The sequence below is a fragment of the Schistocerca cancellata genome, chromosome 2 (genome assembly GCF_023864275.1).
Source record: "Schistocerca cancellata isolate TAMUIC-IGC-003103 chromosome 2, iqSchCanc2.1, whole genome shotgun sequence".
Taxonomy (NCBI): domain Eukaryota; kingdom Metazoa; phylum Arthropoda; class Insecta; order Orthoptera; family Acrididae; genus Schistocerca; species Schistocerca cancellata.
The window spans coordinates 565,594,898-565,619,598 of NC_064627.1; the positions used below are offsets into that span (position 1 = coordinate 565,594,898).

At 44.6% G+C, this 24,701-nt stretch overlaps 1 protein-coding gene across 1 annotated transcript in view; it reads left to right on the forward strand.

Annotated features, from left to right (window-relative positions):
- Positions 1-24,701, forward strand: part of LOC126156485 (uncharacterized transmembrane protein DDB_G0289901-like) — a 455,508-nt gene that overhangs the window by 326,339 nt on the left and 104,468 nt on the right. The window contains exon 5 of the mRNA XM_049916313.1: positions 2,698-2,774. Within this exon, the coding sequence (XP_049772270.1) occupies positions 2,698-2,774 (77 nt within the window). The remainder of the gene's footprint in view (positions 1-2,697; positions 2,775-24,701) is intronic.

Consider the following 24,701-nt stretch of genomic DNA (forward strand, 5'->3'; position numbering starts at 1 on the left):
GTCTGTGATTAACTCTACGTAGTAACCCGCGTACTTGCAACGGTCGTACTGATCGCTGGGACAGTTGATGTTACCTGTAAACAAGAAGTGACGTACGTCGCATGGCATCAGCGACATGCAAAACAAAACACTGGCGGTGCAGCACGTAACCAAACGTCACCAAGTGCGCGTGTTCCCCATAATTCTAACTCTGTTTTTATGTGATCCCCGTTTTTAATGAATTGGAGAAACTGAGTTGTAACATGGAAATAAAGCGTTTCCAGACCCATGTACGTACGTCGCATGGCATCAGCGACATGCAAAACAAAACACTGGCGGTGCAGCACGTAACCAAACGTCACCAAGTGCGCGTGTTCCCCATAATTCTAACTCTGTTTTTATGTGATCCCCGTTTTTAATGAATTGGAGAAACTGAGTTGTAACATGGAAATAAAGCGTTTCCAGACCCATGTTCATATAACATAATTTCTTCGTCTATGTATGAGGAATGTAACCTGCAATTTGTGCCGTAAATTTTTGTTAAACCCTGTATAAAATACTTTAGTAAACTTTTTGTGTGTGAAGAAGATAAACACCGGGAAAGACGGAATGGTTCGTTTACTGACGTACGTGTGAGAAATTAAGCAAAATTTATAAAGGGTTTTGAGACTGATCACACCCCTCTGCTTGAACAAAACAAGTCCCAAACAGAACGGCTATGAGCTCTCGATTCCTCCCGCCGTGTTCAGAGAGCCCACATAAATGACAGAACGTGAACATTTATATGAGTGCAACTGTCATAGGAACAGCACGGAAGTGTTAGCTGTCATCTACGTATGGAATTCGCAAATGATGGGCCGGCAAACATGATGGTAAGGTGTAGCGAAACTGATCAGAAAAACATTGACACCAAAAAGTTATCCTAGATAATAAACAGGACAACTGCTGTTTACAGAGGATGCCGGAAACGATATCAGTGCTTTGATGCAGCAGTGTGCGCGATTCACCGCACAATCTGCCTGACAGATGGTAGCGCTTCAAGATTCTGCCGTAGCTCTTCCACTGTGTGGATATTGTTTGAATATGCTTGACCCTGCGTCTTGCATAGTTAGGGATATGAGGCGATTGTTTTACTGCCAGCCCTGTCCTCCCAGAACATCAATGGACTCGAGCCAGGGTTGCAAGTGCGATATTTGATGTTGCCGTATCTTGCTGCTGTCGTCTTCTTCTGTCAGTTTATAATCCGCAATACATTTTTTAAGTCAGTTTCATGTTGGCCATCAAGTTTGTTGTTCGTACTGTGTAAGAGTTTGTTGTTCGTACTGCGTAAGGAGCATGTTAATCTGTTTTTGTGATACGGACCTCTCAGCGCTTCTGTGGAGAGCAGACCTAGCCTCTAGATTCATTCTCCTTTTACTTCCACGTCCACTTTCGTCCACAACAGTACAGATACAATACCACGCTTCGGAAGGTCTCATAAAACTGCTACCCTTTATTGTTAAGGCCTCACACGTTATAAAAACGTTGAACGTAGGTAGCGTCATGCCATCTATTGCATTAGTCTACATACTGAATAAATGAACACAAATTTTAAATATGTGCATGCACATTATGTTCCAGGTTACCGACTTGTAAACGATAGACAGCCGACTAAAAGTGAGACGTGCTTGTCTCACTCCGATTATGAATAAGAACGGCAAACAATATGTGGTGTTGTAAACCATGCGTCGCGCTTAACTGACATCTTATGTCGCTTATGTTATGGGGAACTGGAGAGTTGTTGTTGTTGTTGTTGTTGTTGTTGTGGTCTTCAGTCCAGAGACTGGTTTGATGCAGCTCTCCATGCTACTCTATCCTGTGCAAGCTCCTTCATCACCCAGTACCTACTGCAACCTACATCCTTCTGAATCTGCTTAGTGAATTCATCTCTTGGTCTCCCTCTACGATTTTTACCCTCCACACTGCCCTCCAAAGCTAAATTTGTGATCCCTTGATGCCTCAAAACATGTCCTACCAACCGATCCCTTCTTCTAGTCAAGTTGTGCCACAAACTTCTCTTCTCCCCAATCCTATTCAATACCTCCTCATTAGTTACGTGATCTACCCACCTTATCTTCAGCATTCTTCTGTAGCACCACATTTCGAAAGCTTCTATTCTCTTCTTGTCCAAACTAGTTATCGTCCATGTTTCTGGAGACTATGTGTCTTTTTTCAAGTGGAAAGTGCGTGGAGAAGTCTAACGCCTGTGTGGTGTGTTTGTTACATATGTGACAATATTGTCCAGCTACATTATCAGAATGGTAGAGGTAATTCAAAATAAAAAACAGTGCATCATGTCCTTTGATGTCTACATGAGCGTAATTTCGATTGTATTTTGTGTCTGTCAAGTTGACTTAGTTTTGAGATGCAGAAGCGAAAATTTAGCGACGCAAAGTAGTCTTACAAAACACAATAAATCCGCAACACTGAATAAAAACATTAAACAAAATATCTATAGCAGATGATGTCACAATGTATACGCACTGACTTTCAAAACTGAAAGACGGAAAAATAATAGTTTATCGTTCACTAGTAAAAGTAGTTGTCACCACATAAAAACTGTACTTTTCTCTGACGACACTTAAGACAGGGCAAGGACATAACTGCATTTTCCCAAGTATCTGTTTTCGGGAAGCGACAGAGGATGCGCTAACCAGTTTTGCTTCCCCGTTGTTTCAGGATGGCGTCATCACTTGTGCTGACGTCATTGCTGGCGCTTCTCATGACCACCGAAGTGTCTTCGTCTCTCGTCCCTGGTAAGTACTACGCGACTCACACGGCTTCATGCACAATTAGCTGTACTGACCAGTCCAAAACTTTACATCCTGGAAAAAAACTGCTGATGAACAGTCGTCTGGTACTATTAAGCTAAATCTGCTCCAACCAACCCCCGGTCTCTGGAATTTACCTTAACCTTACTCATACACTTGACATTTTATCAGCGTTTTTCTTAGATGATTTCTAGCATGTTCTTTAACACGACGTTTTACCTTATCTTATACTGATTTACCAGTTAATGGAAACAGTTTAATTTTTTCCTAGTTTTTATTTGGCATGTGATTGAATTTTCTATCTCCACCGTTAGGATTTCCTTTCTATAAATGCATAAATGGATGTCATTAGCCAACAGGATTGTTCTCGTCTCACACGCCAGAAAACCAGCACACACTATATACTATTGCTCTGTTTCCATTGCATTCTTGACTTCATTTCGCATATTCCATAGTTTTCCAAGATTGACTGTGAGTAAGCTGGTAAAGAAGAGAATCGAAGCGTCTGAGACTTGGTGCTATAGAAGGAAGTTGAAAATGAAGTGGATTGAGAAGCGAAAGAAGGAAAGAAGATTAGGGCTCCGTCGACATCAAGGTCATTAGAGACGGAGCACTAGCTCAGAATGTTTCAAGAACGGGGTAGGAAATCAGCCCTGACCCTTAAAAGGAACCATCCCGGCATTTGCCTGGATCGATTTAGGGAGACCACGAAAACCCTAAATTTGGATGGCCGGACGCGGATTTGAATCGTCATCCTCCAGAATAAGAGTCCAGTGTGCTAACCACTACGTCACGTTACTCGTGATAAAAAATGAATAAGTTCTCTCTAGAAGCGGCAAGGGAAGGATTGTGTGAAAAACACAGACTAGGACAATGGACGTGATGGTAGCACGTGCGGTAAGACGTCGGGGAATAACTTTCATCGGCCGGGCGGGGTGGCCGAGCGGTTCTAGGCGCTATAGTCAAGAACCGCGTGACCGCTACGGTCGCAGGTTCGAAACCTGCCTCGGGCATGGATGTGTGTGATGTCCTTAGGTTAGTTAGGTTTAAGTAGTTCTAAGTCTAGGGGACTGATGACCTTAGATGTTCAGTCCCATAGTGCTCAGAGCCATTTGAACCATATGAATAACTTTCATCGCGCTAAAGGAAGCGATAGAAAGAAAATATCTTAGAAGAAGACAGAGGTTGAAAATACATTAGAAATAATTCGGGGCGTTATGTGCAACTACTACTCTGGGATGAGGATGACAGGGGGGAGGGAGGGGGGGGGGGAATTGTAGCGGGCTGCATCAAACCATCCGAAAGACCGTCGATAAAATTATAATTAAAATCGTTATAATTGCTCCTTCTCTGTGTGCTTTAGATCAACAAAGCATGCTCCGTAGCTGTCCATACGAGGCTTCTCATTTAAGAATAAAACGCGTAACACACTGTTTGTTTAGTGTGCTCTCTGTTTATATTACTTCTAAGTTGGACATTATGCTGTAAATGCAATCGTCATCAAAGTTGATAGTACTTGGAAAAACATGGAAACACACATCACACTTACAATAACTATAATTTCGAAGTTCTCTGGAGTTAAAAATTTATGTTTGTTGTATGGTTATTTCACTACGAAATTTTAATCGTTTGCTTGTATCACTTTTAGTTATGTTTGGCATCAGTTTTGTGTGCTCTCGTTTTCATTCACATCGTTCCATTCTTTTATGAAAGTTATACGCTTAAATAGAATATTTCTCCGACAGATAATATCTCAACTTTCAGCCAACAAGTCCATTTCGAACTTCCGCTGCATTCTAAATCTTTCAGTGTATTATGCTCTTATTTTCGGATTTTGGAGCAGGTCTGTGCTATGCATCCCCAATAGGTGAAATGAGAAACCAGATGTAACATGGATGTTACTATTCTTTTGTCTTCAAGAGTAAGTGTACACAGGCGATTCGAAGTACGAATTCTGCATATTATAAATAGTTACCCTAGTTATACTAGCAATACACCATCTGTGTGAGCAGAAACGGCTAAAACATTGGTTACTACTAAGCAAGTCATTTATATTCCGGTCGTATTTCGCAGAGAGAAATTAATAATATTTTCTGATCCTTTAAGAGGGAAGCGCTTTCACGTCAACGTGCCGTTCTCAATAGAATATTTATTTGGTTGACAAATTGTTGTTCCGGACAAGCTAAAAGCACAACGAAATCTGGCCCTTTAAATTACTTGAACGTGTTTATGGAAATTAGGAGTCTGACAGCGGTGCTCAGCCTGTCTGTGATTTACAGTGTCCCACGATCTCAGAGATACTGCCACCAGAGCAAGGTGTCAAGAAAGCTTGCATGCAATCTGTTTAGGTGTGGTGACTCTCTGCTGGCTGCCCGACAGCTTAATCAAGCGTTACGGACTTGTCAATACCCTCCGCAAATACTGTAAAAAAAACGAGATTTCAGCAAAACAGATACACAACGGTTGTTTCGATTACAGTTGTTCGCGGTTTTCTTTGGATGAACTTAGAATTGGTATTGTAACAAACCTGCTATACTTGTTATGCTACAAAATTTACGGATTTGAAATACTTGTAGGTTACATATGTGATTAAATGGCTATCGTACCAATCCGCGACAGAGCTGTTGTTTAGTTTAACACAAACCTGATGGGTGTGTTATATTCCTCATACAGAAATACACACAAACGCGCACACACACACACACACACACACACACACACACACACACACACACACAAACGTGCAAAGGCACACACACACACTTCAGTATTAATTTCATATTCTTGAAACCAACTGCACTACCTTGTTAAATGCTGTACCATCGCAGAAAAAAATTCTTGTGCGTGTCTCCATGCGACCTCCTCGGTGAAGTAGCAACGCTCACAAGGTTATGAAATATCTAGATGTGTCTTCCTCCAGGCTCATACGTTAACAACAAACAAACATTAACTTTTAAATAAATCGAAGTATTTACAGTTTTGGCCACATTTTATTTGATTTGAACAGATTCTGTTTTCGGCGTTACAGGAGTTATCAGATCTGATGCAAGCCGTAAAGCTGAAACCAGTTATCTATACAAGTAAAATGTGGCCCAAACGTTAAATTCTATGATATACACTGAAGCGCCAAAGAAACTAGTATAGGCATGTGTATTCCAACACAGAGATATGTAAACAGTCAGAATACGGCACTGCGGTCGGCAACATCTATGTAAGACAAGTGTCTGGCGAAATTGTTAGATCGGTTACTGCTGCTACAATGGCAGATTATCAAGATTTGAGTTTGAAAGTGGTGTTATAGTCGCCGCGCGTGCGATGGGACACAGCATCTCCGAGATAGCGATTAAGTGCGGATTTTCCTGTACGACCATTTCACGAGTGTAAAGTGAATGTCAGCAGTCCGGTAAAACATCAAATCTCCGACATCGCCGCGGCCGGAAGAAGAGCCTGCAAGAAACAGTACCAATGACGACTGAAGCGAATCATTCAACGTGACAGAAGTGCAACCCTTCCGCAAATTCTGCAGATTTCAATGCTGGGTCATCAACAAGTGTCAGCCTCCGAACCATTCAACGAAACATCATCGGTATGGGCTTTCCGAACCGAAGTCCCACTCGTATACCCTTGATGACTGCACGACACAAAGCTTTACGCCTCAAAAATGGTTCAAATGGCTCTGAGCACTATGGGACTTAACATCTAAGGTCATCAGTCCCCTAGACTTAGAACTATTTAAACCTAAGTAACCATAAGGACAGCACATACATCCACGTCCGAGGCAGGATTCGAACCTGCGACCGTAGCAGCAGCGCGGTTCCGGACTGAAACACCTAGAACAGCTCGGCCACAACGTCCGGCGTTTTACGCCTAGCCTGGACCCATCAACACTGACATAGGACTGTTGGTAACTGGAAACATATTACCTGGCCGGACGAGGCTCGTTTCATGTTGTATCGAGCCGATGGACGTGTACGGGTATGGAGACAACCTCACGAATCCATGGCCCTGCATGTCAGCAGGGGACTGTTCAAACTGATGGAGGGTCTGTAATCTCGTGAGACGTGTGCAGCTGGAGTAATATGGGACTCCTGATACGTCTAGGTGCGAGTCTGACAGGTGACACGTACGTAAGTATCCTGTCCGATCACGTGCATGCATTCATGTCCATTGTGCATTCCGAAGGACTTGGAAAATTGCACTAGAACAATGCGACACCCCACACGTCCTGAATTGCTACAGAGTGGCTCCAGAAACACGAGTTTTAACAGTTCCATAGGCCACCAAACTCCCCTAGGATGCACATTATTGAGCATATCTGGGAAGCCTTGCAACGAGCTCTTGAAGAGATCTGCATCCCGTCGTACTCTTACAGATTTGTGGATAGCCTTGCAGGATTCATGGTGTCAGTTCCCTCCAGCACTACTTTAGACATTAGTGGAGTCTATGCCACGTCAGGTTGCGGCACTTCTGCGGTTCGCATGGGCCTTCACGGTGTTAGGCACGTGAACCAGGTTATTTGGTTCTTAGATATCATGTCGGTATCTTCATCAGACGAAAGTGATCTTATTACAACTAACTTTAAGGGCTGATTTTTTCCCAAAATTATGGATCTAGTGTCAAAGAGCGCACTGGCGAGCACTGTGAGGCAATCGTTCGAGGTGTCGCGCCCACACATGCCAAGGGAATCACCACACTGAGGAGCCAAAACGCTACGGCCACCTGCTTAAGGGGCTCCGGAAAGACTCAAAATCATGAAAAGTTCAATTTTTACTTTTTTGCGTTTTCTGAATCTGCAGACTATTACCTTTTAACAGATATATAATTTATTCAATTCCGAAGACTACAACTATTTTTAAATTTTTTTTTGAAATGTGTTCTACATGGGCGTGACCCACTGTGGCGCTGTTAAACTGCTGTCAAATGGTGTTATTATTAACGTCCGTGTTCATCAGGTACATTTTAGTGATGTGAGATAAAGTATGTGTTGTGGCTAACCTGTGATGGTTCAATATATATCGCTGGTGTGATTGTCGATTGTTTCATGTTTATTTACTCTGTCGTTATCACGAAAATATTCGTAATTAATTCTGTTTCTTGAGTCTCTGTTTTGTTGAAGTATAATAATGAGTAAAAGTAAAGTTATTAGAAATCCTCTGAAGGCTTTTAAGAAAAGGAGAAATGTTGGAAAGCCAAAGGTATGTGTTATTACTGTAAATAATAACATTCTAACATGGTACGAGCGATGCTTGCTTTAGAAAAGGAACACCTTCGGGCTGCAGACAGGGCTGTAAAGAGTCTAGAAATACAAGCAAGAGTAAACAGGAGGAGGAACAAGAGGAAGCTGGAGGAGGAGCTTGCAGAGGATGAAGATAATCCATCCTATGGACCTGGAATGCACTAAAAAGTTAATCCAATCTTTGTCGCTCGATTCCCAAAACTTTTATTTTCTCATACTAATTACATGTTTTCTAAGGATCTTCCAAACATATTTGTTTCAAACTTTCAGTAAATGTTACACAGTACCTTCTGCATAATTTAACACAGCCTTTTTCAAAAAAACTGTATATTTTTGAATATATAAATAAAAAATTGCAAAAAAAATGTTGTCAATTTTCATTACAATTGAAAAAAAATCATCTTTAATAACTGAACTAAAATTTTGTAAAATCCCTGTGTTAAGTTGTAGCCCATATTCCAATAAATAATCTGTAAAATGTTCAACTTCCTACCTCAAATACTTTGTGAGGAAAGATGTAATTTATAAGCGTTATTTTAACATTGCAAGTATAGGGCGTTCCGAAGCCCCTTAACAGCTTGTTTGTCCACCTTTTGAGCGAAATACATCATTGATTCTGCGTATCAGGGATCCAACGGTTTGTTGATAAGTTTGTTGAGGTATGTGGCATTAGATGTCTACGCACAGATCACGTAATTTGCGCAAATAACGGGCCGCTGATTTGCGAACACGGTGACGGCCGGATAGCGACTCTGTTGGGTTCCATAGGATTTACATCAGGTGAATTTGGTAGCCGAGATATCAACGTGAGTTCACTATAATGCTCCTCAAACCAGTGTAGCGCTGCTCTCGCTCCGAAACACGGACAATTATACTGCTGAAAGATGACATCGCTGTCAGGGAAGACATCGAGTATGAAACGATACAGGTGATTCGCAGCTATCAGTGTGTCTTCGATTACTATCACACAATCCATGCAAGTGCAGGAGAATGTCTCCCATAGGATAATATTGCTCCCATCAGTGTGCGTCAGTGGCGCGCTGCACGTTTCGAGCCGATGACGGCGTTTGTGTGTAGCAAAAATGTGATTCGCCCGGAGAGCGACGGTCTAGTTCCGAGGGTCTCGTGCCCTCCGCAGTCGTAACTGACGGTGCCGTTGGGTCAACATGTGAACACGTAGGGGTGGTCTACTGCGGAGCTCAATGTGCAACAATGTATTCGTAGGTTTAATGGTGTGCTCTGAAACACTTGATCCTGCACCAGCATTGTGTTCTTTCGGAAGAGATGCCTTACATCCCCATCTATTCTACTTTACAGGGCAGACAAGCCTCAGAACCTCACGTTCCTTGAAGAGTCGTGGACGTCCAACCATTTAGCGCCTAGTGATAGTTTCACTGTCCTCCTATCTGTTTCCGTAGATGCTCACGACATTGGCATGTTAACATTCGACGAGCTTCACCGTTTTAGAGATATTTTAGTACAAGGGTTTGCGTAATAATAGTCTGTCCTTTTTAAAAGTTGCTTATCTCAATGGATTTCCCCATTTGCAGCCTATATCTTAATTAGGGTGATCCCCGTTCGTGTCTGCTCCGCTTACATACTTCTGTTACCTCGTCACGTGCCCGCAACGCCACCAGGCGGCATCCAACGTTGCGGTGGATAGTGGCCATAATGTTCTGGTTTACATGTGTATGAGGGTCCTGAGGGCCACGACGAGGCCCTTGTGCAGATTGCAAAGCCTTCACTGCTAAAGCTGTCTATGGACTACTCAGCCTAAGTAAGTTAGTATCGGTCGTGCGCCGTCATTAGAGATATGCACTAGAAGCAATCCGCAACAAGTAACATGGGATTCCTTAGGAACTGGCTGAGAATCTAGGCTGACGTGGGTTCTGCAGTGGTTCGGTCTGCCAAACTCAAACCAGGGTTCACAGTTCTCACTGTTCGGATACTTTGGCTGCACCATCGCTCCCTGTAATCAGCAGTCGTATTTCTGCTGACAAGTAGTTAAAGTGACCCTACTCGGACGGTTCGACTCCCTCGCAGAGTGATTTTTCTCGTCTCGTTTCCGAGTGCCTGGAACTGGCAGCAGGGATTTTGAATGCCAACGCATTGACTGTCAAATATCCTTCTTTCCTGGCTTTTTAGTTTCTAGGTACAACCTTGAACGAAACGAAGAGTTACGATCAAGAAAACCATTAGAGATACTGGTCATACATTAACAGGACTATAGCGAGGAAACTAATAGTGCTATATCAATTAGAGGTAATTTATTTACAGAGTTCCTTATTGTAAATTGCGTATACGGAAGCAGAATAACGCGGTCTTCCATTACATAGAAGTTATTTGGGGTGAACAGTGAAGATAATTCATTGTTCTTTATGTGCGGGATAGTGCGAAAACAGGACAGTAATGCTAAGAGAAGTAACAATAACGATACAGGCAAATGCATGAAAATGTAGAAAAGATGTCTACGAGTTTTCAGAATAACATCTTCATTTGTCTTGAGTCGGACGAGGAAACCTACAAGAGGCTAAAATATAGTAGATAGAGCCACTTGTAGAAGATCTGTTTAGACAGTGACCTTGTTACACAGGATGTAAAATAAGAACGCAGATTCCCCAAGGACATACATTGATGTTTACTGTCGCTAATAAGCGTAGCAGGCCGCAGCCTGAAAAAGCTCGTTCCGGCCAGACAACAGATGTTGAGATATGACCGTCAAGCAAGCCTTCTGCTCAATTTCGTTTTTCTCGACCGGAAACTATAATGTTGCCTGCACCGGCGGGCTCTCTTGGCTGTGTTAATTGGCAACGCCGCGGGCTCTGGGAGTGTGTGGGAGGGGGTGGGGTGGGGGGGAAGGGGAATATGACGCCACACGTACGGTCAGAAATTCAGCTACGCCGAGTAACCCCCCTCCACACAAAACCCAAAACTCACACCTTCGTTTCCAGTCCGTATCCCCTCCCCTTTTCCGCTCGCACCAATTGGATCGCATAGCCTTGATAGAAAAAAGATCAATCGGTATAGCAAAAGTTTGGAACAGGAAACCGAAAGTAGCCGGTAGAGCAAGAACGTGAGGACAGTCGTTAAATGCTGTTGATGGCAGTGTACTCTTTATGAGTTCTGGAAGCCATTTTATCTTTACTTTATTTCTGGCAAAAACTCAATGTTTTCGCGTGGCCAACTACGCAGACTCGAAATAAATTAACCCACTCAAGTACAGGAACAAAATAAATGACATTTACGGTTCATAATTTCATTGTTGCTTGGATGTATTCTGGGTTGTCACGATGGAATCGGTTAATTTAGAAATACAAATATTAGCTCAGAAGCAGTTTATCAGCTCAAGAGAAAATATAATGGAACCTCACGCAACTTTTATCCCAAACTGATTATGCTTTCCCATACTGTAGAACATACAGATGCAGACATGTAGATACGTTTGATTACATTATCTATATTTCCTTCATCAGTAGGACGTTCATGAAAACCTAGAAGTGGAATGAGGAGCTTTTCGTGACACAGTAACGTGGAATTGCACGTAACAGAAATTGGTTCAGAGCACCATGGGACTTAACATATGAGGTCATAAGTCCCCTCCCTAGAACTTAGAACTACTTAAACCTAACTAACCTAAGGACATGCAACACATGCATGCCCGGAGGTAGCATTCGAACCCGTCGCGCGGTTCCGGACTCAAGCGCCTAGAACCGCTCGGCCACAGCGGCGGCCTTTCACGTTTACAGACCACTGCTGAACGCGAACAGTGGAATCATGTCACTCTCCCTGAACTTAGTGAAACGCCATGGAAACGGTAGCGAATTACACACCTTTGTGGTTAATGTGCTGTATTTGACAGATTAGTTTTGTATTAGAACGAGCATGCGATAGCAGTATATTGTTTCCGTTGACTACAGCATTAGACCTATAAAATCCCGTTTTTGCTCGGATTTGTTATAGTTAAGAGAAAGGAAACAATACATCGATGGTTAAATGTGCGAAGGTATGGATGATGATGTAAACGTCTTTGGAATTTTATTCAACCTACGGTTGCACGTACCTCTACTGATTATCTTCGACATGAGCTTGAAAGATATGGAGTGAAGTAAGTAGTAGGTATCAACCTATCAATAAATGTTCAATGAGACAGCAACAGTCCATTTGGTTGTATACTGTTCTGTGGCAAAGGTGCAGGAGTTCGATTCCAGGACGGGCATATATTCAAACGTTTAAGAATTTGATGGTTTTTTGGATCTATCAAATTTTTTGCCCCCTTCATAGGGACGATGGAATATATTTAAACCTTACTTTTCGACTTGTTTTCGATAAGGAAAATAGAAACTGTTCAGTCACGTTAACGTGACCGACTGCCAAAAGGCTCAATAACCACCTTTTGCAATGCGAGACGTGCATGGAGAAAGTCAATGAAGAAAATGTCAAATGAAAAACCCTTCGGCCGTCTATATTTACAATTTTGTTTCGCTTTGCTACAAGTTTCGATGTTACGTTACATCTTCTGGCTCTCTGAGTGACGTGTACTAAGACTCCCACCTCTTGTTCAGTCGGAACAGGGGCCAGCATACATTGACTGGTATCCGTAGTAGCACAGCAGCACTCCGTCTTCAGGCCACAAGTGGACCATCGGGACCGTCCGACCGCCGTGTCATCCTCAGATAAGGATGCAGATAGGAGGGCGTGTGGTCAGCATACTGCTCTCCCAGTCGTTATGATGGTTTTCTGTGACCGGGGCCGCTACTATTCGGTCGAGTAGCTCCTCAGTTGGCATCACGAAGCTGAGTGCACCCCGAAAAATGGCAACAGCGCATGGCGGCCCAGATGGTCACTCATCCAAGTGTCGGCCACGCCCCACAGCGCTTAACTTTGGTGATCTTACGCCAATACACGGCCGTTGTCCCCTGGTATCTGTAGACTTCTTTATAACAACGCGACACAAGAGACGATCGAAGGGATCGCGTTTTATTAAAGAAGTTTACAGATACCAGTGACTGTGTGCTGGCCCCTATTGCGACTATATAAGAGGTGGGATTCTTCGTACACGTCGGTCAGGGGACCTGAAGATGGCTTGATATAACACCGAAACTGATAGCAAAATAAAACGAAATTGGAAACATAGACGGCTGCAGGTGCTTTAATTTGACATTTTATATTGTACAGCCGAGGTCCCACAACCATCCTAGATAAAGGTGGACTTATAGAGAGTCAGTGAGGTTATGGAAGGCAGTGACTGGTTGGTGGAGCCATGGCGACACCAGAGCCGTGGCCAGCTGCGCTGGGTTTCTCTGTTGAGGATCCATGGCATGAATAGACCGTCTGAGGAGGTTCCACGGGTTCTCGACTGGGCTTAAATCCGGGGATTTTGGTGGCCAGAGAAGTACGGTAAAGTCATTGTGGTGCTCTTCGAACCACTCACGTACACTGTGAACTGTGTGACAAATTGTCTTGTCCTGCTGGTAGACGCCATCGGCCGAGGAGAAAATAAACTGCGCGTAGGTGTGGACATGGTCCTTAAGAGTAGACGCCTACTTGTGTTGATCCATTATGTTTTCCACAATGACAAGATCAGTCGGGGAATGCCTTCCGGCCAAGATCCTTCCTACGATTCTTGTAGAGTGTTTGCTTTCAGACCTTTCGCGCCGAATACTCCAGCGGCCATCTGTCCTAAGGTGCATAAAACGTGATTCAGCTGAAAAGGTCACTGGCCTCCACTCACAGTCAGTGGTACTGGCGTGCAAATTCCAGCCTTCGTCGACAATGATCAGCAGTCAGCATGAGAGCATGAGTCAGACACCTGCTGCAGAGGCCCATGCGCGGTAGCTTTCGCTGAATAATCCTTGAGGAGACACTGTTTCTGGACCGTTGGTTCATCTGGGCAGTTAGTTCAAGTGGTTCAAATGGCTCTAAGCACTATGGGACTTAACATCTGAGGTCATCAATCCCCTAGCCTTAGAACTACTTAAACCTAACATCTATGCCCGAGGCAGGATTCGAACCTGCGACAGTAGCAGCAGCAACGCTGTTCCGGACTGAAGCGCCTAGAACCGCTCGGGCACAGCGGCCGGCAACAGTTAGTTACTCAACAGCTGCAACTCTACTCGCACATACACATCTCCGCAGCCGCTCTTCACCCCTGTCATCTGTGGCCCGTAGTTTACCACAAATGCCTCGGCTCCTGACTCGAACAGCGCCATTTTGCCACGGACGGTACGCGAACGCACGCGAACAGGTTAAAAACTTAGCCGTTTCGGAAATGCTTCCACCCTTGGCCCGGAAACCGATGGTCATGTTCTTTTGGACGACAGATAATTCGCTTGTTTCCGGAATACGACAATGACTGCAGTGTTTTCCGCGTCTCCCTGACACGCTTTATGTACCCTCCACTGCTAGTGCTGCCATCTGCCGTCTGTGAGTGGTTATTGCACGTTGGCGGTGGTCACACTAATGTAACTGGACAGTGTATAAGCGAAACACGCACAAATGGGATATCATTATAGTTGACGATACTGGCGGAACAAGGGAAAATCCACTGACATGAGCGGCTTTGACAAAGGTCTGATTGTTATGTCTCGATGCCTCGGAATGACTATCTTGGATACGGCGAAGCTGGTCACGTGTACACGTACTGCTATCGTTTGAGCATGTAGGGAAAGGACATTGATAACATGTGTAGACGAGGAGGTGTATGTCGCCCATGCACCATCTCGAAAGGTGGAGGTTGGAGGCTTGTCCGCTCTGTGAAGCCCGATAGGCGGTGGAGTTTTGGAGCAAACCTCTCAGCGCAGTAGACGATCTCTAAGTGTTCTCACATTTTTCCAGTGACTCTTACAATTGAAGTGGACATGAGATTATCGAGACTGGACCACGGATCAATAGAAATATGTAACTTAATCGGATGAATCACGTTTCTTGTTACATACAATAGATGGTCGATGGTTGTGTCGAGGCTAACCGCTGCTCCGAATGTGCACCGTGCTACGGGTACATGCCAGAGTGCAAAATAGTCTTCTATCGAAGACAAGCACTGTTTTCTGTCCTACTCTTCGTAGGTGGAACGCAGTTCATGATAATTCGCACCGGCAGTAAAGCAGAGACCGATGGAACAAACGGGGGGGGGGGGGGGGGTTGATGAAGTCTACGGCGGCGGGCGGAGGTCGCAACGAGTAGCACAGTCTTCTTAATACCAAGCGTCTAGGCAGCATTCCGATTCAAAAACGTAATGCAGGCAAGGTTGAAACACTAGTAATCAATGATGCTTCAGTGGACTCGATCCGCTGACTGGGATGTGTAGGATCGCAGTATTTACAGGCGCCGCGTGGGGTAGCCGTGCGGTCTGAGGCGCCTTGTCACGGTCCGAGCGGCTACCCCCCGTCGGAGGTTCGAGTCCTCCCTCGCGCATGGGTATGTGTGTGTGTTGTCCTTAGCTTAAGTTAGATTAAGTAGTGCGCAAGGGTAGGGACCGATGACCTCAGCAGTTTGTGCTCATAAGATCTTACCACAAATTTCCAATTTTACTTACAGGCATTCTCTAATCAGTGGACGGTTCGACGTAACATACTTGCGGCGGCGCCTCGAACGAGAGCAAGCTGGTCGACTATGTAGCCCGAGTATCTCTGACCTGCTCTTCATGTCGATACTCGGGCTGAGCGGGAAATCCGTATCACTGTCGGGTACTAAAACCTGGGCCTCCATGGGACCTGTGGTAGTAATCGAATTCACCGTGACGTCTAACGACTACGTAAATATCACTGTAGACCACACGCACCCCTTAATACGCGATGTCTTCTGCGACGGCGATGTCTGCTTGCAGCAGTATAGCTGTGTCAAAAGACTAGAAACGCGCTTTGAGGAGCATGATAGTGGACTTATTTCTTTTTGGCACCAAATGCGTCATGTGACCTCGACGCAACACATCTGGAACACTGACAGGACTTAGTTGTGTGAACACAAACCACCGCCCCGTAATTTATAACAATTGCGTGACCTGTGCACAGGCATCTAGTGCCATTTAGCTCCTGAAACGCACCATGCACTTGTCGAAATCGCGCCACGCGTATTCGCTGCTGTAACGCTGTCTACAGGAGGACCGACACATAAATAATCAGCTGGTCATAATGTTTTGGCTCATCAATGTGTGTGTGTGTGTGTGTGTGTGTGTGTGTGTGTGTGTGTGTGTGTGTGTAGTTCACACTGGATAAGGCTCCAGTCACAGACAATTGAGTTGTTTCGTGTGTTCGTTCCATAGAGCGGGGTACGTATGGTGTGACTATTCATATGACGAGAATGGGATTTTTGTCGCCAACATACATTATCTCCAAAATTATGTGAGTTTATAATACTTACCTATGAAAGAAACTGTTCCTACTTCCACAAATTTCGAATTACATTTATAGCAGGACCAATTATTCCTTGCTGTAACTTATAAATAAATATGTAAAAAATACATATAACATTAAAGTTTCGGTGTCAACAACGTTATACCATTGTCACGAGACATTGACAGTTTTATGTTGACGACATCCGTTGTACGCTGCGCTCACTCCATAGATATTGCTGCTTTATGGTACGTTTGCGAACGCTGACTGGACACGTATTAAACAGGTGGATGTCCATGCTCGCGTTTACGATTCGTGTTTGGAAGACTTAAAGCATCAACCACTAGACGTTCACAGTGCATGGCTTTTACAATTCAGCTTACCATCCTATTAGGTTGGGCATATCGTTATCTGTATAGTCGCCATACATACGTTCAATTTTCTTCCTCCAGAGGGCGAGTTTTCACTCTGTAAACAAGCTTTCACTGCCGCATACTGCGAGACAAATTTGTTTGCTCTGCTGTTCCACTGAAAAATAAAAATTTAGACGGAAATATCCTGACGATAATTTCAGGTTAATCAACAGGAGACATTATTTTTACTTCCACACGTTGTCACTTTCTCTCCTGGCGGTATGGTCTGGAATACTGCGATAAGTGTGTGTGGAACATGACGCTGTGTTTGCGTTGTTCATGTTCATGGAGAGGGTGCAACCTGGTACCAGTACACAGCTTATTCTTCTCGAGTAACAACATGGGTGCCGCTGAGTCAACGTCCACATCAGATGATCATTCCATGAGACACTGCCGAGAGATCTGGAATTAACTCAGAACATTACCGTAGAGTCCGGTGTTCCAGAAGTAAGCGTCACTGTTTCGCCTCCACTGGCCTGCTTCCTGCACCTGTTTCTTTTTCCTTTTAAAGTTTTTGCGTTATTTAGGTATCAGGTACTCGCATTGTCATTGAACGTTGCGTTATGAGTAATAAGAGATCTGACCTCTTTTGCTATTTGAATCTAACATTATCCAATTTTGAAAATTAGAAAATTCAGCTGTGCTGTTTTTTGCTTGTCTCCTGACTCAGAACGCCCATCCCACTGCGGTTCATTAAGCATAAGAAACCTGGTGCCGTCTTAGGCCTCTACGGAAACATTTCCAGTCTTCATTTTCCTTTCGTGTCTCCGTTCTACGGTTCTGCATCGGTCGTTCACACCCGAAAGCAATACGTGCTGTTCCTAACGCACAGGAACTCATAAAACGGCTCGGGATGACGCAGTCACCAGGGAGGCCGTCCAGTTTTTGCTGCCTTGCAAGCGAAGAGCTAACAGGGAATTAGGACGGCTTAAAATACCAATGACAGCGGTACAGCAGCTTTTAAAATGTCCTACCGGGAGATGAAGCCCGCGACGAAGAGCCATTCCAGGGCTATACAAAGACTACCTTTTCCATGTTCCCTCGAGCTGATCGTAAAAGTCATGTTCCTTTTGAGATGCAGCGAAAAAAACAGAAATAAGTATCCCCCCTAACGCTTCCTCTGTTGCTGTTATGCGATCTGTAAATGCGACCTTCAGGGAAAAAATACTGCCAATGTAGAATTAGCTCCCAGTTTTTCTGCTCAAGGCGCTTCAAAATACTACCGTACCGTTTGAATAGCGTTTTTTTTTTTTTTTTTTGCGAGTTTGCTTGCGGAATTCAAGTATACTCCAGAGGTTTATGCACCAACGGACGTTGGAGTTGTAGCTTCATTTCTAAACGTGTTTAATATCATTTACTAGATCTGCATATCTGTAGTACGCCTTGCTAGAACAGAGATTCTAGAACATTGATGTATAAACTGCATCTAAAACGTACGGCGAGTAGACCGGTGTCTTGCGCTAGAAGTGAATGAGCGTCATGCTCACGAAGATATAAATCAACAAGCAACACACATTACATTGAAGTAAGCTTATTTGCTGCGCCCTGTCTAATGTAGTGTCTCTGAAAACTCATGTCATAGCAGTGCATAAACATCACGCGCGACAGTTGCTGCGACAAAATTGCCGGCTGGATCTGTAACTGATGTCGGGGGATTTAGCAAAAACCGCCCTAACACCATCAGTCACCAAGATTTGAGAAAAAGGAAAGTTGTGCCCTCACTTATTCGCTGACAAATAAAAGGCAATTGCTGTAGATGTCTTTGACTCATGTGATCGAGATCCAGCTTTTCTGCTACTATTATCACAGGGGATGATGATGTCTTCTAGCAGTTCTATGCGGATTAGAGTTGGCAACGATCACTCATCCAGTTCTCAGCTGCTTGCGTCACAGTCAAAGATCAGCTGTGGATGTGTGATCTCAGTTGATCCGTTAACAAGCCCTCGCTGAGAACAGGTGTATAAACTTAACTAAACCTGTATTGTGCCCAATAGAGATTAGTATGAACAAGAATAATGAGGTTTTTTTGCATTTCTGTCTTAAAAACTCTGTTTACATCTATGTGACTTCTACAAGCATCCTCTCAATCGTTGCCCACAGTATACGCCACTTACGTCTCCCAGATCCCTCCAATTCCTTACATGTGAGCTTCTGAAAAGTGCCCTGTACTTCAGGACGGTGTAATACTGTATGAACGTACACTGAACAACTCGTATTACAAACTGGTGTTGTACTTGTTTTCCAATAGAAGCTAACTAAAGACACTATTTGATCAAGAATGGATTATGTTCTGCACAACAGCCTTCATATTCTTTCCCGTCTTCTCCCCTTCATTTTTTCATTGATTTGCGTCACTTGAAAATCTTTACAATCTTCAATTTTGTCTTTATATTTCTTGTTCATTTATACCAACTTTCACCAGATCCCCTTTTCTAAGTGACTTGTCCTAATTGTCATTCTTCAAAATTTAGTACAAATATTCTTCTCAAACTGCTGGAGTACATTTTTTTCGGGCGCTTGTAATAATTTTTTCCTCTTAATTCATCTGTAATTTCTTTTTTGTTTCCTGTTCGTTTTTCATTGTTTTATTTTTTTCTGTTTTTCTGTTATCCAATATGTATCACGTCAACGGCCTTGCCGGTGTGGCAACACAGGGTCCCGTCAGATAGCTGAAGTCAACCGCTGTCGGGTCTTTCTAGCACTTGGATGGGTCACCGTCCGAGGCTGGCGAGTGCTGTTGGCAAGTTAGACGGATTCAGCCCTTGTGAAGCCAATTGAGGAGTTATTTGGTTGAGAAATAGCTTCTTCGGTCACGAATACTGACAACGGCCTGGAGAATAGTGTGTTAACAACATGCCCCTGAATAACTGCATCGAGTGACGCCTGTCGGCTGAGGGTGAAACGGAAGTTGGTCGGTACCATTCGGCCTTCCGAGGTCTCTTCGGACGGAGTAATAAGTACCACGCTATCTTTCATGTTCTTTCCTAATTCCTTCGTTTCCTTTTCGTGAGTGAGGTGACACAGTGAAAAGACTCGCATTTGGGAGGACAATGTCCAAAGCTTCCTCTGGTCATTCAAATTTATCTTTTCTTCGACTTTCCTGAATTAGTTAAGGCTGATGCAAGGCTTGCGCTTCACCAACAACCATTTTTAGTGCCCTGTAGCTCATATAATCAATATTGTGTGAACTACCTGGAATCAAAAACAGTGAGAGAATCTGCATTTTCTAATTTTTCCGTATAAAGGGCAATCAAAATTTTCCGTTTGAGGACGTTGATGCAGCAAATATGCAGCCTAGCACAACTCCGATGCAGGTATATAAACACCGACATGTAGGCAAGGGGTTAGTGTGGTCATCGAACTGGAACTTTTTGATCGCCCTTTATAACAGTCTCATTCCAGTCAACGAACAATGAATATCAAACGAGCTACTTTTGCGATAGTAATTTACACGTTACAAGAAATGGCACATCTCACCATTACAAAGAACATCAACTATTACAGATGGTTTTTTACAAGGTGTAAAAGCTAAGAACTATATAAGAGATCTGGTTTAAACAAAACAATTAAAATTTACATAACACAGAGTACATTAAATTGGTGTTCCTGATCCATTAACAAAGACAGAGGAAAACAAGCATGAAATGCCACAGTGTTTCAAAGTGGTCAGCCTTGGTCCGTTTCAAGGAAACGTCCAATTTCTTTCCCCATTTCGTCCCAATTGGAGCTTGACTTCGTCTGAGGATGTTACTTCCGTCGATGGAATATGCTTCCTCTGTTGCTTGCTTTCGACACTGGGTGTCACTTCTGAATGTGTAGCCCATCAGCATGTCCGTGCTCGCATTCTTTTTAGAAAACGTGGAAATTTAGAAATGGGTACGTTCAACGAACTTACGAGAGAGCCTTGTACACTGAAGCGTTAAGAAACTGGTATAGGGAAGCATATTCAAATACAGAGATATATAAAACGGTGCTGCGTTAGGTAACGCCTATGTAAGATAATGTCTGGCGCAGTTATTAGATCGGTTACTGCTGCTACAATGGCAGGTTATCAAGATTTAAGTGAGTTTGAACGTGGTGTTATATTCGGCGCACAAGCTTGGTTCAAATGGCTCTGAGTACTATGGGACTCAACTGCTGTGGTCATAAGTCCCCTAGAACTTAGAACTACTTAAACCTAACTAACCTAAGGACAGCACACAACACCCAGCCATCACGAGGCAGAGAAAATCCCTGACCCCGCCGGGAATCGAACCCGGGAACCCGGGCGTGGGAAGCGAGAACGCTACCGCACGACCACGAGATGCGGGCGGCGCACAAGCGATGGGACACAGCATCTCCGAGGTAGCGACGAGGTGGGGACTTTCCCGTAAGACCATTTTACGAGTGTCCCATGAATATAAGGAATCCGGTAAAACGTCAAATCTCCGACATCGCTGGGCTGGAAAATATGGTGCAACAACGGGACCAACGACGACTGAAGAGAGTCGTTCAACGTGATAGAAGTGTAACCCTTCCGCGAATTGCTGCAGATTTCAATGCTGGGCCATCAACAAGTGTCAGGTGCGAACCATTCAACGAAACATCATCGATATGGGCTTTCAGACCCGAGGGCCCACTCTTGTAGCCTTTATGACTGCACGACACAAAGCCTTACACCCCTCCTAGGCCCGTCAACACCGACGTTGGACTTTTGGTGACTGGAAATATGTTGCCTGGTTGGACGAGTGTCGTTTCATATTGTATCGAGCGGATGGACGTGTACTGGTATGGAGACAGCCTCATGAATCCATGGACCCTGCATGTGAGCAGGGGACTGTTCAAGCTGGCGGAGGCTCTGTAATCGTGTGGGGAGTGTGTTGTTGGAGTGATATGGGACCCCTGATACGTCTAGATACAACTCTGACAGGTGACACGTACGTAAGAATCGTGTCTGATCATATGCACCCATCCATATCCATTGTGAATTCCGGCGAACGTGGGCAATTCCATTAGGACAATGTGACACTCCATACATCCAGAATTGCTAAAGAGTGGCTCCAGGAACACTTTTCTGAGTTAAAACACTTCATCTAGCCCCCAGACATCAACATGATTGAGCATATCTGGGATACCTTGCAACGTGCTGTTCAGAAGATATCTCCCCCTCCTCGTACTCTTACGGATTTATGGGCATCCCTGCAGGATTGATGTCGTCAATTCCCTCCAGCACTACTTCAGACAGTAGTCGAGTCCACGCCACGTCGTGTTGCGGCACTTCTGCGTGCTCGCGGGGACCCAGTTTCTTTGGCTCTTGAGAGTATTATAAGGAGGTCATTCGTAACATCTTTGTTTTGTATGGTGTTATACGGTGTACGTTTCCGTCCAGCACACAAAGTGGCTTGCGGAGTGCAGCGACTGCGGCTTAGAGCAGGCGATCGTCTATCAGGTGGAGTGTTATTGGCCGGGACGGGCGGCGCGCGAGGCCCAGCAGGGTGCGGTAGCAGAGCGTGGCGGGGTCTGCGGCAGCTGCTGCTAGTTTATCGCCGCCGCGTCCCAAGAGCTACGGCGAGCCTCGGCCGACGGCAGAGATTTAAGCGTTCCGCGCCGCGCCGTAAAGAACGGATCGCCAGACGGCTGCGGACGCGCCTGCTTAGCGCATACCTGCACGCCCCGCGCCGGCTGCGAATGTCTGCGAGGAACGCAGGGGCGGGCCCCGCTAATTGAATCGTTGGCAATGAGGTGCCGTGAATCTCGCCAGTACGCCGCGCATCGAGTTATTTCGCCGGACTCTGCCGAGCGCTTCGCCTCCCATGTCGCTTTAAATGTTTCTCTCTGGACGGAACTCCGTCTATTTAGCCGTAATTTCGAATCAATATTTCAGTTGTTTTTCGTTATGCGAGTAATAAACAAAAACTATGGTTTCTGCCCATCATTTATAGCAAGAAAACTACCGCGTACTTAAAACAAATAAACTGCTAAATGAACATCTACATCTACACTGCCGGCCGGAGTGGCCGAGCAGTTCTAGGCGCTACAGTCTGGAATCGCGCGACCGCTACGGTCGCAGGTTCGAATCCTGGCTCTGAGCACTATGGGACTTAACAGCTATGGTCATCAGTCCCCTAGAACTTAGAACTACTTAAACCTAACTAACCTAAGGACATCACACAACACCCAGTCATCACGAGGCAGAGAAAATCCCTGACCCCGCCGGGAATCGAACCCGGGAACCCGGGCGCGGGAAGCGAGAACGCTACCGCACGACCACGAGCTGCGGACTTCGAATCCTGCCTCGGGCATGGATGTGTGTGATGTCCTTAGGTTAGTCTGGTTTATCTAGTTCTAAGTTATAGGGGACTGCTGACCTCAGATGTTAAGTCCCATAGTGCTCAGAGCCATTTGAACATCTCCTCTCCGCAAGTCATATTGCGGCGTCTGTCACGTGCTACTTGTGCTACCATTGTCCTTTGGCTCCTTTTCTGTTCCATTCGCGAGTGGTGACTGAGAAGACCGACTGTCGGTAAACATCTGTATCAGGTCTGATTTCTCTCATTTTCTCGCTGTGGTCATTTTGCAGCACATATGTGGCAGGAATTAATATGATGCCTGACTCTTCTTTAAATGTACGTACTCGGTCTTTCAATAGCAAATCTTTCGGAGTTGCACACACCAGAGTTTGTTTAGCATCTCCGACATTGTCTAGCGCCAACTAAGCAATCCTTTAACCGTCTCCTGTTAAATGTGGTGTACGTGGAGACTTTCGAATAGATTAAGTCATTGTACTGTCAATTTCAAATGAAGTTTGGTATTTACTCACTTAAGGTTATATGCATTATCGTACTAGAAACTCAAGTTGTGAGTCGTCTAAAGGTGTCAAAATGGATTCCAATCAATAGCGGTGGTTATCGTCAGTACGGTATGAAGACGGCACAGCAAAGCAACTACATGCATATAAAAGCAAACCTGTTGGAGGAGATTACTTCAAATTGTCATCTTTCATCCCTTTGTAACAATATCGGTTGTAGCAGTTCAACGTTAATTCTTGAAACCAAATTGTGAGTTGCTACTGGTGAAAGAAAGGCTGTGAGAAAGGGTCGTGAGTCGTACTTCTATTGCTGAGCTGGTAGAGGACTTACCCGCCACAGGTAAATGTCCCGATTTCGTGCCTCGATCCGGCACACAGTTTTAGTCTTCCATCAGCGCACACTCTGTTGCCGAGTGAAAAATTCATTCTGAATTTTTAAGACGTTTGACGAACTGGTGAGGCATTCAAATGAATCTGTTCTGACGTAACCACAAGTGCCGGATCGAAGACGAAGAACGCAAGACCAGAGAAGACGGTGAAACGACGTCAGCCAATGGTGCGCGGAATACGACCGCACCACGACAGAAGCGCCCTCAGGGCGAAGTGAATATAAGCGCAGCTCCTGCCAGCTTCGGCCGGACATTAGCACTCAGTATCGGCTCGGTGTCGGACATTAGTGATCAGGATTCGCAGAGCAGTATTAGTGACGTGTGTCAACTTGCAGGAACATTGCATATAGCCAAGGGCTCTGAATTATATTGCATGTCGCCCCACGCTTGCGACTACATTTTGTACATTCAAGTTAAGTATTGTCAGTTCTGCTGTATAGAAATAAAACTACTAATGTTATTTGTTTGAATTGTTGTGTAGCATTCCGAGAACGTAGCTTCCCTTAGGCACCCTATACAAGACGGGTGGCCAAGACCCAACAGAATCGAACTCCCTGAAAGACTAGAACTGGTTACCGAGCCAATACTCGGAAACGCGGTCCAGTGTGCTCCCCGACTGAGTTATCCAGGCAAATCTCACAACCTTCCGTATATCTTCAATTGGACCCCACTTCCGCCTTCTAGCGTCATCGATTCATTAAGAACACGGTCTTTAGTTTATAGCTGTGACGTTCATCCCCCCGTCCAGTCTTTCATG